The sequence below is a fragment of the Oncorhynchus keta genome, chromosome 22 (assembly GCF_023373465.1).
Source record: "Oncorhynchus keta strain PuntledgeMale-10-30-2019 chromosome 22, Oket_V2, whole genome shotgun sequence".
In the NCBI taxonomy this organism is placed as follows: Eukaryota; Metazoa; Chordata; class Actinopteri; order Salmoniformes; family Salmonidae; genus Oncorhynchus; species Oncorhynchus keta.
Window position 1 is genome coordinate 41490118 of NC_068442.1, and position 17646 is coordinate 41507763.

At 38.7% G+C, this 17646-nt stretch overlaps 1 protein-coding gene across 1 annotated transcript in view; it reads left to right on the top strand.

Moving 5' to 3' along the window:
- Positions 1-5095: 5095 nt before the first annotated feature.
- The window catches only part of LOC118380130 (ephrin-A2-like), a 326499-nt gene continuing 313948 nt past the window's right edge, over positions 5096-17646 (top strand). The window contains exon 1 of the mRNA XM_052475254.1: positions 5096-6381. Within this exon, the coding sequence (XP_052331214.1) occupies positions 6242-6381 (140 nt within the window). The 5' untranslated portion in view covers positions 5096-6241. The remainder of the gene's footprint in view (positions 6382-17646) is intronic.

Here is a 17646-nt window from a genome sequence, read left to right on the forward strand (position 1 = left end):
CTGAGCTAAAACAGACAAAAACAGCAAGACCCAGTGATTGTTCAGACAGGCGGAGAATCATCTGGGACTGATTTCCCAAAGTAGGGCACAGAGACCTCTACTGGTTAGGAGAAGTTAAGTTTTGGGGAGGCTCTTCTTCCTCTAAATTCGCAAATGTGGTCAGCCACCTACTTCCATGTGTAACACAACACATAATTTGGCCTTTTTTTTAAAAACACTTGTCAGAACAATCTGGTTTTTCTAGTCTAGTCTATAGCTCTACCTGCCTCTCTTCACAGGCGGCATCATGAGACCTGTGGTTCTTGACTTGTCCTCTCTGAGCTTGTGCGGTTTGAAGTTTTCACAAATAGGCCAATGCAGGGTGATAGTCTCTGACAATTAATTGACCCAGCCGCTGGCCTTTGCATCTCGTGTAACCCCAGAAGTGATGAAATTAGAGTCTTAAAGCCTTTAGGGCTGGGGCAGGACCCTGCTTCTATTGTCATCTGTCTGTGGCGAGTGGCACATTCACTCGTTATGTCTGTGTGTCAAAATAAATATACTTCCTCTTTAAAACCATACGGTTGGAGTCAATCCATTATTGATTCATTCTAAACACAGTCTATCTAGGTGGAGGAAAACAACTGCCATCCCAGTCAAGAGAGGCTGATGTGCAGTCTAGGATTCCATCTGAAAGGTGTATAGTGGCTTCCTCTAGTCAGCTTCTCTTCTTTATCTCTCCTAACCCTAAGGAGATAGTGGCTTCCTCTAGTCAGCTTCTCTTCTTTATCTCTCCTAACCCTAAGGAGATAGTGGCTTCCTCTAGTCAGCTTCTCTTCTTTATCTCTCCTAACCCTAACACAAAGGAGATAGGGGTTTCCTTGAGCCCTTTGAAACATAGGGTACATTTTCATATTGAGTAGCACTTCATTTTGTGATACAGAAATTACTAGGTAATTGCAAAAATAATTGCATGTCAACATTTTTATTACACAGTAAACAACCCATAAACTAGAAAAGGTTTCCTGAAGAAAACCTAGTAATCAGTGCTCCATACAGTAGCAGCAGATCCAGAAGCTGGCTTCTAGCCTGGGGGTGCATTACCTTCATTTATACATCAGGAGTGGCTTACTCAGGGAACCTTCCTCAGAGCTCATTAGATAGCACGGGATTCCTATGAACATGTTAATGTGCTTTTGCTGCTGTGTAACAGGCAGACACTTTTCCTCTGCTCTCTGTGGCAAAACGACCTGCCCGAACTAGAATCATTTCACATAGCTTTGGCCAAAGGATGTCGGGCGCCTAGCGACCTATGCATTTATGCATGGAACCCTCTGAAACTTTAATACTGGTGCGCCATTAATCTATGTGTCATTTTTAAAAGCATGAATTAAAGTTTCATTTGTATTTTTCTTCCCCTCCGCCCTCTATCTTTCTCCCTGGTTAGCCCTGTCCACCAGCCGCCTGCCCAGTCGGTTAAATATTTATCAGTGCTGAATCACACGTTGTTTGGAACACTCGCTCTCCCCTTTGCCCTCGAGATATCGGAGCGCCGCTCACTGAGTCCAGGGGAGGAACAGTGGCCCAAAGAGAGAAAGAGAGAGAGGGAAAAGGAGAAGAGAAGTTTGAGATTCATGGCACTCACAAACAGTGACAAGTGAGAAACCCTTAATCGACAGCAGATCACAACTGTGACTGACTGTACAAAACATTAGGAACACCTTCCTATGATTGAGATTGCAACCCCTTTTGACCTCGGAACAGCCTCAATTCATTGGGGCAGGGACTCTTAAAGGTGATGAAAAAGCATTACACAGGGATGCTGTCCCATGTTGACTCCAAAGCTTCCCACGGTTGTGTCAAGTTGGCTGAATGTCCATTGGGTGGTGGACCATTCTTGATTTACACAGGAAACTGTTGAGTGTGAAAAATCCAGCAGTGTTGCAGTTTTTTTTGGCACACATACACAATCCATGTCTGAATTGTCTCAAGGCTTAAAAATCCTGTCTCCTCCCCTTCATCTACACTAATTTTAGGGGCTTTAACAAGTTACATCAATAAGGGATGATAGCTTTCACTTGGATTCACCTGATCAGCCATGGAAAAAGAGCAGATGTTCTTAATGTTTTGTATATTAATTGTATATGCACACACACACACACACAAACACACACACACACACACATGCATGTGGACACACACACACATTTTGATATTCTATCCTTATGGGGGCCTAAAATGTATTTCCATTCAAAATCTGATTTTCCAAACCCTAAACCTAACATCTAACCCGAACAGCTAAACCTAACATCTAAACCTAACATCTAATCCTATCATCTAAACCTAACATCTAACCCTAACATCTAAACCTAACATCTAATCCTATCATCTAAACCTAACATCTAACCTTAACAGCTAAACCTAACATCTAAACCTAACATCTAAACCTAACATCTAAACCTAACATCTAACCCTAACAGCTAAACCTAACATCTAAACCTAACATCTAAACCTAACATCTAACCCTAACAGCTAAACCTAACATCTAAACCTAACATCTAACCCTAACATCTAACCCTAACAGCTAAACCTAACATCTAAACCTAACATCTAAACCTAACATCTAAACCTAACATCTAACCCTAACAGCTAAACCTAACATCTAAACCTAACATCTAAACATAACATCTAACCCTAACATCTAAACCTAACATCTAAACCTAACATCTAAACCTAACATCTAACCCTAACAGCTAAACCTAACATCTAAACCTAACATCTAAACCTAACATCTAAACCTAACATCTGAACCTAACATCTAAACCTAACATCTAAACCTAACATCTAAACCTAACATCTAAACCTAACAGCTAAACCTAACATCTAAACCTAACATCTAAACCTAACATCTAAACCTAACATCTAAACCTAACATCTAAACCTAACATCTAACCCTAACAGCTAAACCTAACATCTAAACCTAACATCTAAACCTAACATCTAAACCTAACATCTAAACCTAACATCTAACCCTAACAGCTAAACCTAACAGCTAAACCTAACATCTAAACCTAACATCTAAACCTAACATCTAACCCTAACAGCTAAACCTAACATCTAAACCTAACATCTAACCCTAACATCTAAACCTAACATCTAAACCTAACATCTAAACCTAACATCTAAACCTAACATCTAACCCTAACAGCTAAACCTAACATCTAAACCTAACATCTAAACCTAACATCTAAACCTAACATCTAACCCTAACAGCTAAACCTAACATCTAAACCTAACATCTAAACCTAACATCTAACCCTAACAGCTAAACCTAACATCTAAACCTAACATCTAAACCTAACATCTAAACCTAACATCTAAACCTAACATCTAAACCTAACATCTAACCCTAACAGCTAAACCTAACATCTAAACCTAACATCTAAACCTAACATCTAAACCTAACATCTAAACCTAACATCTAAACCTAACATCTAAACCTAACATCTAAACCTAACATCTAAACCTAACATCTAAACCTAACATCTAAACCTAACATCTAAACCTAACATCTAAACCTAACATCTAAACCTAACATCTAAACCTAACATCTAAACCTAACATCTAAACCTAACATCTAAACCTAACATCTAAACCTAACATCTAAACCTAACATCTAAACCTAACATCTAAACCTAACATCTAAACCTAACATCTAAACCTAACATCTAAACCTAACATCTAAACCTAACATCTAAACCTAACATCTAAACCTAACATCTAAACCTAACATCTAAACCTAACATCTAAACCTAACATCTAACCCTAACAGCTAAACCTAACATCTAAACCTAACATCTAAACCTAACATCTAAACCTAACATCTAAACCTAACATCTAAACCTAACATCTAAACCTAACATCTAAACCTAACATCTAAACCTAACATCTAACCCTAACAGCTAAACCTAACAGCTAAACCTAACATCTAAACCTAACATCTAAACCTAACATCTAACCCTAACAGCTAAACCTAACATCTAAACCTAACATCTAAACCTAACATCTAACCCTAACAGCTAAACCTAACATCTAAACCTAACATCTAAACCTAACATCTAAACCTAACATCTAACCCTAACAGCTAAACCTAACATCTAAACCTAACATCTAAACCTAACATCTAACCCTAACAGCTAAACCTAACATCTAAACCTAACATCTAAACCTAACATCTAAACCTAACATCTAAACCTAACATCTAAACCTAACATCTAACCCTAACAGCTAAACCTAACATCTAAACCTAACATCTAAACCTAACATCTAAACCTAACATCTAAACCTAACATCTAAACCTAACATCTAAACCTAACATCTAAACCTAACATCTAAACCTAACATCTAACCCTAACATCTAAACCTAACATCTAAACCTAACATCTAAACCTAACATCTAACCCTAACATCTAACCCTAACATCTAAACCTAACATCTAAACCTAACATCTAAACCTAACATCTAAACCTAACATCTAAACCTAACATCTAACCTGAAAATAGTATTTTCATGGGGCCATAGGAGATGTCCCACAGAGGGAGAATGTTCCTTATTTTACTATACCTAAATCCCCCAGTCCCCACAAGGATAGAATAACCAACACACACACACACACACACACACACACACACACACACACACACACACACACACACACACACACACACACACACACACACACACACACACACACACACACACACACACACACACACACACACACACACACACACACTAACCACATATGCTGCTGCTACACACACAAACACAGATGATTAATTTAACAGTTATTTTGCAAATGACTAGATCACATCACCATAACAAGTGGATGAAAATCCTAATGTAGCCTGAGAGCCATTTTTACAGGATGGAAAAATGTATACAAATAGTTGGCACATACAAATATACATGTCTGGCTATAATTGTAGGCTAGAGTTATAAGCTATTCATAACCTGATAACAGTATCCACAACTATTCTGAAACTTCCTGAAATTTGAAGGGTCCTAGAAGTTTTGGGGCTCCTATCTGGCCGGTGTCTCAGCCCCGCCCAGCTGTCTGGAGGAGCGGTGAATGGAGAGAGTGCGGCGGCCAGAGGAAGCAAGCCATGTGCTAAAGGAGGAACAGGACGCGCAAGAGAAAAACCACCGTGACTAAAAAGGGGGGAAATAATGTCAGCTCCACTGGTCTGTACACCACACACAGGGACGACAGTAGAGCGATACCAGACACGAAGCGAAATTGGCCTTTTCTCCACAACAACCCCAAACGACACAGGAAATAGCAGCAGCAACTTCGCAATTGATGCGGTGTTCCAGTTTCTCCACATCATGCTTTGGTAGTGGCGTTGCATGGATGACGCAGTAAACACGTATCAAGAAGGCAACTTATCATATTGATAACTTTTGCCTGAGAATAAAACTGAGGACAGTAACCACGGACGACATGAAATAGTTGCGGAGAAGAGCAGGACGTTTCTTGTGAGACTTGGATTTCTATCCCTCTGCTGCAACATTGTGATATTTTGAGTTTCTTCTGAAAGAACAAGAATCGGTCGCTTGACTGAAACATCTCACAAAACGGACCGAAAAACGTTGCGTTGAACGGACATCGTCAAACGTGCAAATGTTTAGAATAAAAAGCATATTGATTTGGAAGACCATAAGTTCTATTTACGAAGAGGAAAGTTTTAGAAAGTAGCCTATGCCATGCTGGAAAGGAATGGATTTAAAGGACAAACAACTGTATACTTGGCGTCAGTAAATATCAAACAAGATATGATGAATGTCGTGCAATGTGTTCAAATAAGGCATTCATCACTTACAGTTATTGAAGAAAATGGATTTGAATAGTTATTGTAAGGGCTTGCCGTGCAAAAGGAGATCAACGAGCTGAGTCACACATTGATGAACCTTCATGGAACATAATCAAATGTAACGTCATAGTCAGTGCTGCATCTGCTTGGACTTCTCACTAATGTTCTCACCATTGGGAATGTATAGCTACATGGGTCTACATTGTAAATCTTCAACTGAAGACGAAAAACTGCGGCCGAGAGCACCTGGAATGTGAATGTGGACCGCAACCAACCTCGTGCATCATGAATAACACCAGGTCCATTTGAACAGCAGCGGAAAACACTGTAGTTGAATCAGTATAACTTATAGACAACAACGCGACGAATTATATAGCCCTGTACTCGTAATGGACAAGAACTGTTTAGCTTTTCAAATGGAGTTGACTCTTATGGTTGTTGCCCTCTTATCTTGGGTCGCGGTATGGGCGGACGATAGCAAAATAATATCAGACAGATATGCAGTCTACTGGAACAGCACGAACCACAGGTAAGGAATTGTACAAGTCAACTTTCAGTGATGTGAATTTACATTTTTGGATAGATCATCCGTGAATCCCGCTTCAAAAGATCCGGACATATAGACTAAGCTAAAAAAAAACGGCTCCACAAATAGCCCAGCGCATTCAAAAGCCCCTTATAATAACCATGCTCACCGTATCCCAATGAAGTTTCCCCCATAACGTTCATTCTTTGACTAGGCCTAGAAAAAGTTAAAATTCCTTCTTTAACAAAACATAATAGTTTTTCTTACGGAGATACATTTGACCTGCACGTTTTAGTTATTTATCCCAGGGGTTGCTTCTATTCATTAGGCCTAATTAATTCACTTAAATAACTCTTGTTGTTTTTACCCCAATTATCACATCTCCCTGTGTAAAAAAAAAACCAGACCCCTCAAGGCATGATTTAACTTGATTTATGACATATAGACAGGCTTTCAGGTTTCACATTCACAACGTTTTCACATTGCGTTCAACATGCATTGTGTTTGTAGTTTTTGATTACGAAGTTGCATTTGAAGTAAGATAAAATACTGCATGCCTAGGCTAAATGTGACTTATAAACTAATACTATAGCGATCTCCACTAAGATATACATCACTGCAAAACTCTGATTAAAATGCTTAATACATGCAGTTACATGTACACAGCTCTACCATAAACCATGTCATTCTATTGACATGCAACGTTTTGGTCTCACAGAATATCACACACTTGTTTCATTTGATCTCCTCAGTTCACTCCAGAGCACTGTTGCTGTTTGGATATTTTGTTCTGGAGCTGTAGGAATAATTTTTTTTTTTAACATGAAATAGCTCTTTCCAATTAGTTAATAAAAGAAAGAAGGTAAAGATCAATAATAGCGTGAAAACATTAAGAAGGAGATTCCATACGTTTTGAACTCTTGTGAAATTGTTTGTGCTGGGACTTGCAATATTCTAAGCATTGGAACTATGCCAGTAGAACTTAGAAAGGTTTAATCAGACTTAATTCCTTGTAATGTTTAGAGAGCAATTTTCTGTCAAAAACAAGCTTTTGTGGTAAGTTTTCCCACAATTTATGAAGATGATGTGTATAGATTATGAGCTAATTTCTCAAATTAGGGCTCCCGATTTGTTCGGCGGTTTAAGGCACTGCATGTCAGTGCTAGAGGCATTACTACAGACCTTGGTTTGGTTCCAGGCTGTATCACAACCGGCCGTGGTTGGAGTCCCATAGGGCGGCGCACAATTGGCCCAGCATCGTCCGGGTTAGGGGTAGGCCGTCATTGTAAATAAGAATATGTTCTTAATTGTCTTGCCTAGCTAAATAAAGGTTAAATAAATAAAAAATATATAAAAAATCTCCTTAAAAATCAAGAGATTTTTTTATGGCAGAGTACAGAGGTGAAACAAAATACATTAAATGAAATATTTCTACATATTTGGACCATGTTGAATTAATTAGTTATTCCTTTCTCTTTTTCTTCTCCCTGCATTGTTGGGAAGGGCCTTAAGTAAGCATTTCACTGTTAGTCTACACCCTGTTGTTTACAAGGCATGTGACAAATACATTTTGATTTGATTTGATGAGCGAACATAACACCGTATTCAGAATGGATTCCAGTGCAACACAATCCATCCATGGCTGCTTCAAGCACAGGAGGCTGCTGAGGGGAAGACGGCTCATAATAATGGCCGTACCGGAGCGTATGGAATGGAATCAAACATATGGAAACCATGTGTTTGATTTATTTGATACCATTCCACCAATTCCGCTGCAGCCATTATCATGAGCCCGTCCTCTCCAATTAAGGTGCCACAAACCTCCTGTGGCTTCAAGACCGCCTTACTTTTGTAGAACTGGAAATAACTTGTCTTGGCTATGCAGAAATGACTGTTTTAAGCCCAAGTGGAGCTTTTTGGATGACAGTGAATTTGCTTCTTTGTCACATAACAGTGACCTTTGCGGATTCCTACACAAAAAGTAAAATCATGTGAGAGGTACATGAGTCTCCTGTATACTTCTATAAAGAGGATTAAAGTTGTATACATCATTGATAACCTAGTGGCTTTGGCAATAGTAGTACTTGGGTTTGTTTTTTAAAGCCAATTGTTAAGTGGTGTTGGAATAAGAATCTGTCATTTCCCATAGCAATCATAGAATGCTGTAAGCAGAATTGTAAAAAAAAAAAACCTCATTCACCTTAACATTTAAATAAAAATGTTTGATGAAAAAGCAATAGACATGTGTCACGCCCTGACCTTAGAGACTTTTTTTATTCTCTATTTGGTTAGGTCAGGGTGTGACTTGGGTGGGCAAATCTATGTTTCTATTTCTTTGTTGGCCTAGAATGGTTCCCAATCAGAGGCATCTGTTTATCGTTGTCTCTGATTGGGGATCATACTTAGGCAGCCCTTTTTCCCTCCTTCAGTTGTGGGATCTTGATTTTGTTAGTTGCTGTGTAGCCTGCAGAACTTTACGTTCGTTTATCTTTAGTTGTTTTTTGGTGTTCATCAAAATAAATAAAGAAAGATGTACGCTTACCACGCTGCACCTTGGTCTCATTCCAACAACGGACGTAACAACATGTAATATACATGTAATATAGTTGTTTTATTTGTATGACTTCAGGAAAACTTTCTGTTGATTGAAAACAAAATAGCCAATTACAGAAATATATTAATTCAAACAGTTCATATGTAATATTGTTTGGTTGTTGATCTTAGAAGGTTTTCCAACTATCTGTGATGTGGTTTATATTATGTGGTATTAGAGAGGCTAGAAAATCAGACGCATAGGAAAGATTAAAAGAAGAATAGGCTAGTATGGCTTCGGCGTTTACAAGTAAGGGGCCTTAGTGAGGAATCGGATACACTGTCATACCCTGCTCTACATCTTCAAACACAAACTATTGAAATGGCCACTTCTTCACTTGATTTCTACGCCACAGATACAATTTACATCACAAATTCAATCCAAATAGTATAACGATGCATCGGTGTATTGATTGGTGTATTGATTGGTGTATTGCTGTATCACGGTTGCATTTCTTTGAATTGATTTGATATTGACCTCAGTAAGAGATATCAAAGTATAATCTCTTAACTGATCTTGAGCGGCAGGTAGCCCTGTGGTTAAGAGCGTTGGGCGAGTAATCAAATCCCAGAGGCGACTAGGTAAAAAATCTGTTGATGTGTCCTTGAGAAAGGCTCTTAACCCTAATTGCTCCTGTAAGTCTCTCTGGTCTGCTAAATGACTAAAATGTAAAAATGATCTATACAAAATTATTACATGCATTTTAACAACATATTCCCGGATAACTGTAATTTCATATCGCAGTGTCCGTTAAATTAGTAGTTTGAATAATCAAGTCTTACCTAAGCACACATTTATTAAGGAGATTGCTTTATGTAAATCTTATTGCCCAAATCGATTAGTTTTATTGGGGACTTATCTATGGTTTGAAATGGTATATTTTTTAGATTGGAACAATATTTGTAGTTCTTAAACATCTTTCTTATTGCCCGAGTTTTATATGCGAAGCTCTGGAATTTTTATAAATGCTAAATTTACATTTGTAAAAAATCACTGGGCATAGAGTGGATGAAATGCGCCGAAAATGATTGGTTTATATAAGGACCTTCCCTTGTCATCAGTTGAACAGCCACTGACATGGCACTGTCATCCGTATTTTCGTATGTACTCTCCTCACAGGGCTTCGGCATGTTGTCATTTCTATGTAACTTATGAGTAAATTGAATAGCTATTTGCTGTGCCACACGGAAAGCTATCTGACGGATTTACTCTAAGAAATAATAAAAATTGATACTGTTGCTCTCCATTCTGCTTACTAAACTAAACTTAACGCCACGCTTTGTTATATCTGCTTTCCTCATAAGGTCCCTCCTTTCTGACCTAGTTTCACTAAGGTTATTGGGGAGTATTGAAGGGAAATGGTAGTGGGAGCTGGTCTGGGAGGACACACCAGATTATATAGTACTCAATGATTGTAGTTTTTTTTGGAAGCTTTGAAGTCTATGACGAAGGGAACACTTTTGAAATCATGAAAATCGGCTTGAGGTGGTATGACCTTGGAGTTTGTGGCTGTGCAATGGTAGCTTGGGGTTCCTCTAGGCGGCGTTGGATAGGTTTTGCTCTGCTCAGCAACATCGTCCGCCATTTTCTCATTCATGGTAGGAAGACCTTCATTTTTGATGTGTCGAGAGCCAAGACAAAGGAACAGGGACGATGATTGCAGCAAGTTACCAATAACCGTTTCATTGTGTCAAATGGTTTTCAAGCTAAATTGAATCTAGCTTGAACTACAGTCAATTATCAATTGGTGTTGACAGATAGTTTGTTTACTTTAAAACAAGAATTTGATAAGAAAATTCAGAACTTTAACCGCCTTCACAATGTAATAATGAGTTCCATGCTTTAACCTCACACCTTTGAAAGTGAAGAAGCATCACTTGGCTCAATGCCAAAACTGATGGCCAAGGGGAGAGAACTGGAATGAATCACATGTTTTCTTCCCACAATGCTCTGCTCACATTCACCAATGGGCTGATTTATATATATATATATATATTTGTCCTCTGAATACAGGACTAGAACCACTGCCTTTTAAGGACTAAGTAGCCAATTTTATAGCAGTTTAAAGAAACGTTAAAATATGTACATTTGTATTTGTTATTGATGTAGAATTCATGTTTTTGCTTATGCTGGTTAGGAAAAGCGAGGTTGTAAAAGTGCCATGTTTCTCATGGTTCAAACAGTACAAATACAGGTAGTGGTTGTCCCCAAAGGGTTTCTTCCTCCTCTGTTGGTACTGCTGTTATGTCTACTACAATTTGTTGTGCATTTCTACTGTAGCTGATTTCTTGTATTTGTAACACAAAAATGCAATGAAAAGTTACATTGGTTAGCTACAGTAAAAATTAAATTCCTGTTTAATTGTTTTACGGCTTCAGATATGAAGATATGACATCGGTGTCTAAGCGCTGAATGAAGTGTAATGCATTGTGTTTCTCTAATGGGGTTCTGCATTGAAACCACACTGGCCCCTCGCTCACAGGCAGCAGCAAACTGTCCTAAATCTGTTCCCAGTTTATCTATCTAGTCATTTGACATTAATTGAGTTTTCAATTTAAATTGGACAGCACTTTACGGGTCACTTGGTCTGGGTGTGTACAACTCAGCATCCCTCTATGCGCTCGTAATTCATTTCATGTTTCATGAGAGTGGCGCATGCAATGCCATCCCTACTTCTCTGTGTATGAAATCTACAATTCCTTGGATAACACAATGCACTCTACTGTTTTGTTAAAACCCATACATCTTTAATGGGAGACCCATTTCTGAAGGTCAAAAACCGATGCCTCTTTAATGGGAGACCTGTTTCTGAAGGTCAAAAACCCATACCTCTTTAATGGGAGACCCATTTCTGAAGGTCAAAAACCAATGCCTCTTTAATGGGAGACCCATTTCTGAAGGTCAAAAACCCATGCCTCTTTAATGGGAGACCCATTTCTGAAGGTCAAAAACCAATGCCTCTTTAATGGGAGACCCATTTCTGAAGGTCAAAAACCAATGCCTCTTTAATGGGAGACCCATTTCTGAAGGTCAAAAACCAATGCCTCTTTAATGGGAGACCTGTTTCTGAAGGTCAAAAACCAATGCCTCTTTAATGGGAGACCCATTTCTGAAGGTCAAAAACCAATGCCTCTTTAATGGGAGACCCGTTTCTGAAGGTCAAAAACCAATGCCTCTTTAATGGGAGACCTGTTTCTGAAGGTCAAAAACCAATGCCTCTTTAATGGGAGACCTGTTTCTGAAGGTCAAAAACCCATACCTCTTTAATGGGAGACCCATTTCTGAAGGTCAAAAACCAATGCCTCTTTAATGGGAGACCTGTTTCTGAAGGTCAAAAACCAATGCCTCTTTCTCGCCAGTACTTCATGACATGAGCATGGACAGGAATGTACTGTACCCTCAACAAAACAGGGTTGAGTTGTCGACAGGGTTGAGACTACAGGTCTATGCCATGATTGGGACAGTTGCTGTGGAAACACTGACGTTTTTTCACAGTAATATACTGTAATTGAGAGACCGCCATAGACTAAGAGGACATAATAAATGTATATACGTAATTGATTTGTGTCTTGATAAAAGTTCCTCCTTTTTTTTCAAACCTGGGAAATGGGCATTTTCCATGACAGAGCACAAGCCTCAGTATATTTGTTAGTTAGGGAATTTGATTAAATGAAAATATTGTCTGCTATGTTCACTGTACGAAACACAACCTCCTTTTAGACAGCCCTAATGTGGAGCCATTTCAACTGCCTCCTCATTTATATCAACTGGAAGGCCATCTCTGTTTCTAACTATTCCAATGATGTTCCTGTTTTTTAATTATAGGTCATGAACTCGTTTGGCTCTGAATTTAGAATTCATCCTCCAAGAGATTTTAGTAGCAGGCTAGTGAAAGAATTTCTGGAAAAAACTTTGACAAAAAATGAATGAAACTTTTTCTTCTCTTCTCTAGAAAACATCTTAATGAAAATGCAAAAAAAAGTTTCACTTCCAAATCTGAAAATTGCCTTGGAATGGAATAATTATTTTTACATTGAATTGGACGTTAATGGCCTGGCACAATGTAACATTAAAGGGCTCTTACATCTCATTAAAGATTAAAGTTGGTGCATAATATCTACAAAAGCAATTGGTATGAAAGAGGAATTTACTAATCAGTAATCTAGGTTCAAAGCTTCATTAAATAAAATGACCCTGAGAGTGTATGAGTTCAAAGCCTGCTTCATTTGGTAAGATACAGCATTTCATTTCCAATGTTAATCAAGGTTATGCTAATGTCGGACATGATGAATCGGGCTGGTTTACTGTCCTTGTCCTCATGTTAAATGCTAGACAAAAACATGACCATTCTTCAGTTATTTGTATCGAACAATGATTATTTATATTACTCTACTGACGCATCACAATTTGTTAGAAAAATATAGAATCCTTTGAAAGTATAGTATTTTTGACTTAGGCAATGGCCTAGATGGTTGTTTGTGAAATTGCGTTTGATGTGTCAGAGATTACACATTTAGACTCTGGACAGGAGTGTATTGCTTTTCTGTTCTTTTATTATCTCTCTGAGACATGTGTGCTGAACAAATGTAGAGTTTCTTGTGACTCGGATGTCCTGTTTGTTCAGTCAGTCTGTCACCAACTTCTTGTGAACCTCCCTTCCATTGTCCCCCACCTGTGTCGAGACACTGAATATGACTGTACTGGTCACATTGGTGGCAGACAGTAAACTATGTGGCGAGTTTGTCGGCCTGGTTCCGCATGGCGCAGAGCAGACTATCTTGCCGTCAGGATCTCAAATAGTGAAGAACAACGAGTAATGGCTGCCGTTTCATTTATTCAGCATAGCTCTTTTATTTAGAATCAAAAGGTAAATGCCCATTTGTAAGACCTTTTACTCTTGTTTGTTTTATACCATTTTTTGGTACTTCCCAACAGTGCTTATCAGCACTTCGTCATTCCTTATACAATGCTCATGCATTTTAATGCCTGACCCACATTCTCTTTGCACATAAGCAGTCTTGTGTACCAAGAGAGCTAGAAACGTTGAACTTCGCTAGGTGTTCAGAACTGAACTGCAACATTTTCAAAAAGGAGGTCAGGGTTGTGAGTAAAGCCCCCTAACCACATACTGCCTTTATTATGTTTGAACTGTGCAAACTGGTGTTTCTCTCCACCACTCTCAGCCCAGGATAGGCCTATGGACTTTTGTTTTGCACATTTTTGTTTCCATAAAAAAATCACTTTGTCTGTTTCTTTAATTTAGCAGATTTAGGATATATTGGAACAGTGTTACCTTTCGAAAGCCTCCAGGGGATGAGAGTCCAGTCTATCTGCTTCTCTCGCCTGTTCTTTTTTTCCTTTCTTGAGTACTGTGCTAGCTCTGAAACTATCTCTGTCACTATCTCTGAAACTATCTCTGTAACTATCTCTGAAACTATCTCTGAAACTAGCTCTGTAATTAGCTCTGTAACTAGCTCTGAAACTAGCTCTGTAATTAGCTCTGAAACTAGCTCTGTTACTAGCTCTGAAACTAGCTCTGTAACTAGCTCTGAAACTAACTCTGTAGCTAGCTCTGAAACTAGCTCTGTAACTAGCTCTGAAACTAACTCTGTAACTAGCTCTGAAACTAACTCTGTACCTAGCTCTGAAACTAGCTCTGTAATTAGCTCTGAAACTAGCTCTGTAATTAGCTCTGAAACTAGCTTTGTAACTAGCTATGTAACTAGCTCTGAATTATTTTAGATGTTGATGGTGTACTGCTATCATGTTGTTTTACGCTTTCCTGCCCATTATATGAACACCGTTAATGTTATTTACGTGTATATAGATGTAATTCTCTTCCTATATTACTCTACCGCCAATCACAATTAAACCGGACAGCAGCTAATTGCTTGAACATGAACATCCTAATGGCTTCTTGCTTGTAAACATATTGCCCATAATTTGATAAATGCAATGCCCGTTGTCGAATTCGGGCTGCCGCTTGTAAAAGTAATGATGGTGTTTTCCTAAGTGATTCTGCTGTAATAGTTTACGTTTATTGATGTAATTTGGGCATAAAGCTCTCCCTCTCTCTTCATTACTCCTTCTTCAGGCTGTGATATCGAATATATATGTAGGAGAAAAGAATTAAACACTCAACTGAATCAGTGAAGTCATAGGGATTACCTCTACTGTACTGCTGTAGCAGGATTCTAACGACACTATCCTTCCCTCCAACAGAGATTCACAGGGTTGAGTCCTTGCGCCTTTTACTATGCTTTCTACGTTGCACACTTAATAAAGGTTTGATTAAACTCAAATGACACAACGGAAACAAATCAATGTTTCTTCCCAGTGAAAAAAGAGTGCACTTCAGACTGTAAAATAATTAAGAAGGGTTAAACCAGTCTCAGAGGAATGATGTTCTGGTATGTTAATTGTATTTCTGTGAAAAGGTACGCAGGAATGTATTAGTACAGATGTGTACTTTGAATTTAAGTGTTAGTTCTGGATTGAGGCATAGATTAGAACACGTTAATCATGTTTATATCACTACGTAGAAGTATATGCTTCACTGATTAAACAAAATATCCTGTGCATGATCGTCCAACCCTCAACCCCCAAAGGTAGTCTTGTAAACTTGACGTAAATGGAGGCCAGAAAGTAACATAATGAGGTACAGTCTACAGTATGTAGATCGGCATAGGCCTATATTTCAGCGTCCAATGTTTCCATTGTTGCAATCATTTTATTGATTGGTTGACTATTAAGTTTACTAAAATTGAACAATAAAAAAAGGAAATCGGTCGCTTGGTCAAATATCTTTCAAGACAATTAATATTTGTAGTTTTTTAATATATTTAATTATATTTTTCTGGATTCAATTATTATGATAATATGTTAACATGTTAACCTGTCTTTGTTTTACATTTTTGAAAAACAGATTTGAATTATTATAATTTGAATTACTGCATTTCTATATTGATCTAAATTAAAATAAATGCTTGATTGCTGGGCAACATTATGTAGCTAAATATATAACCGCTTAACAGTTTTTTATTGAAATGTTAACAATATTTATTCCACTATTTTGATATTGATTAGTGATTTACAGAAAAAAACAACGCATGTTTATTTGGATTTTAAATGTCACAAACATGTTTTATTTTTATTTTTCATATCTCCTTGATTAGTTCACTTGTTTTTGTAGATTAAAAAAATAAAACAACATAAATCAGTTTTATACTATACGCCTTACACTGTCAAGTAGTAACACTACTCAATCGTAAGCTCAAATACATGGACTACAGAAAACAGTCGGCACCAGAAGGACAACTCGCTGTTAGAAATCTTAAACTGCGTGTAGGTATTAGGTAACATTAAATGAGTCATGCAGTTCTTTAGTTGATTCTGAAACAAGGAATTAGTGAGTTGTTTATGTATACAGTAGTTTATTTAGCATGTTATAGTGCAAGAGAAAATGCGTAGTAGTTCACAATACATATGTTTTTCTGTTGGGCTTTGGAGATTGGTGCCAATAACAATATGGAAAATACCTTGTGGGGGATATATCAAGTCAAACCTTGGAGTCCAAGTCAAACCAAAATTCTTTATTTCTGAGCTCAGAGAGAATAACAGAGTTACACAGCGCAGTGTAGACAGTCTGAATTCTGAAGCATTGGGTGATAAGCACATATCTTTATAGTTCCTGTTCTTGTGTGGGACTCTTAGTTCCCTTTTTATTTATACAAGGACACTTGAGCAAACTGGTTTACAACACAGGATTATACTCCCAAGAACAGGAGATTATAATAGGACAGGTTAGTCACATACTTAGTTATGTGGACACATACAATTACAATTTTCCATGACCGCATCTTTGATTAAATTACAAACATTTGTGTGTGTGCAAAGTAGTGTGCAAAAAAACCAACAACCTCAAAACGAAATGTTGCAAAATATATATTAAGTCTATGGGTCTACCCATCTTTGAGTTCAATATGAATACCTCAATGATAAGAGTAATACACAGCTAAAACAAAACGTGTGATGGGGTGAACGAGCGATGACTTTGGCACACGTGGTTCTGTCTTGAAGTGAGAGGGCACGGACAGAGCCTGTCGTTCTCATGGAGAGTGGGAGGGAGGGAGTTGGGTACAGAGCCTGTCGTTCTCATGGAGAGTGGGAGGGAGGGAGTTGGGTACAGAGCCTGTTGTTCTCATGGAGGGTGGGAGGGAGGGAGTTGGGTACAGAGCCTGTCGTTCTCATGGAGGGTGGGAGAGGGAGGGGGTAGTTGGGTAGGGAGGGAGTTGGGTACAGAGCCTGTCGTTCTCATGGAGGGTGGGAGGGAGTTGGGTACAGAGCCTGTCGTTCTCATGGAGGGTGGGAGGGAGGGAGTTGGATACAGAGCCTGTCGTTCTCATGGAGGGTGGGAGGGAGGGAGTTGGGTACAGAGCCTGTCGTTCTCATGGAGGGTGGGAGGGAGGGAGTTGGATACAGAGCCTGTCGTTCTCATGGAGGGTGGGAGGGAGGGAGTTGGGTACAGAGCCTGTCGTTCTCATGGAGGGTGGGAGGGAGGGAGTTGGATACAGAGCCTGTCGTTCTCATGGAGGGTGGGAGGGAGGGAGTTGGGTACAGAGCCTGTCGTTCTCATGGAGGGTGGGAGGGAGTTGGGAGGCCTGTCGTTCTCAGGA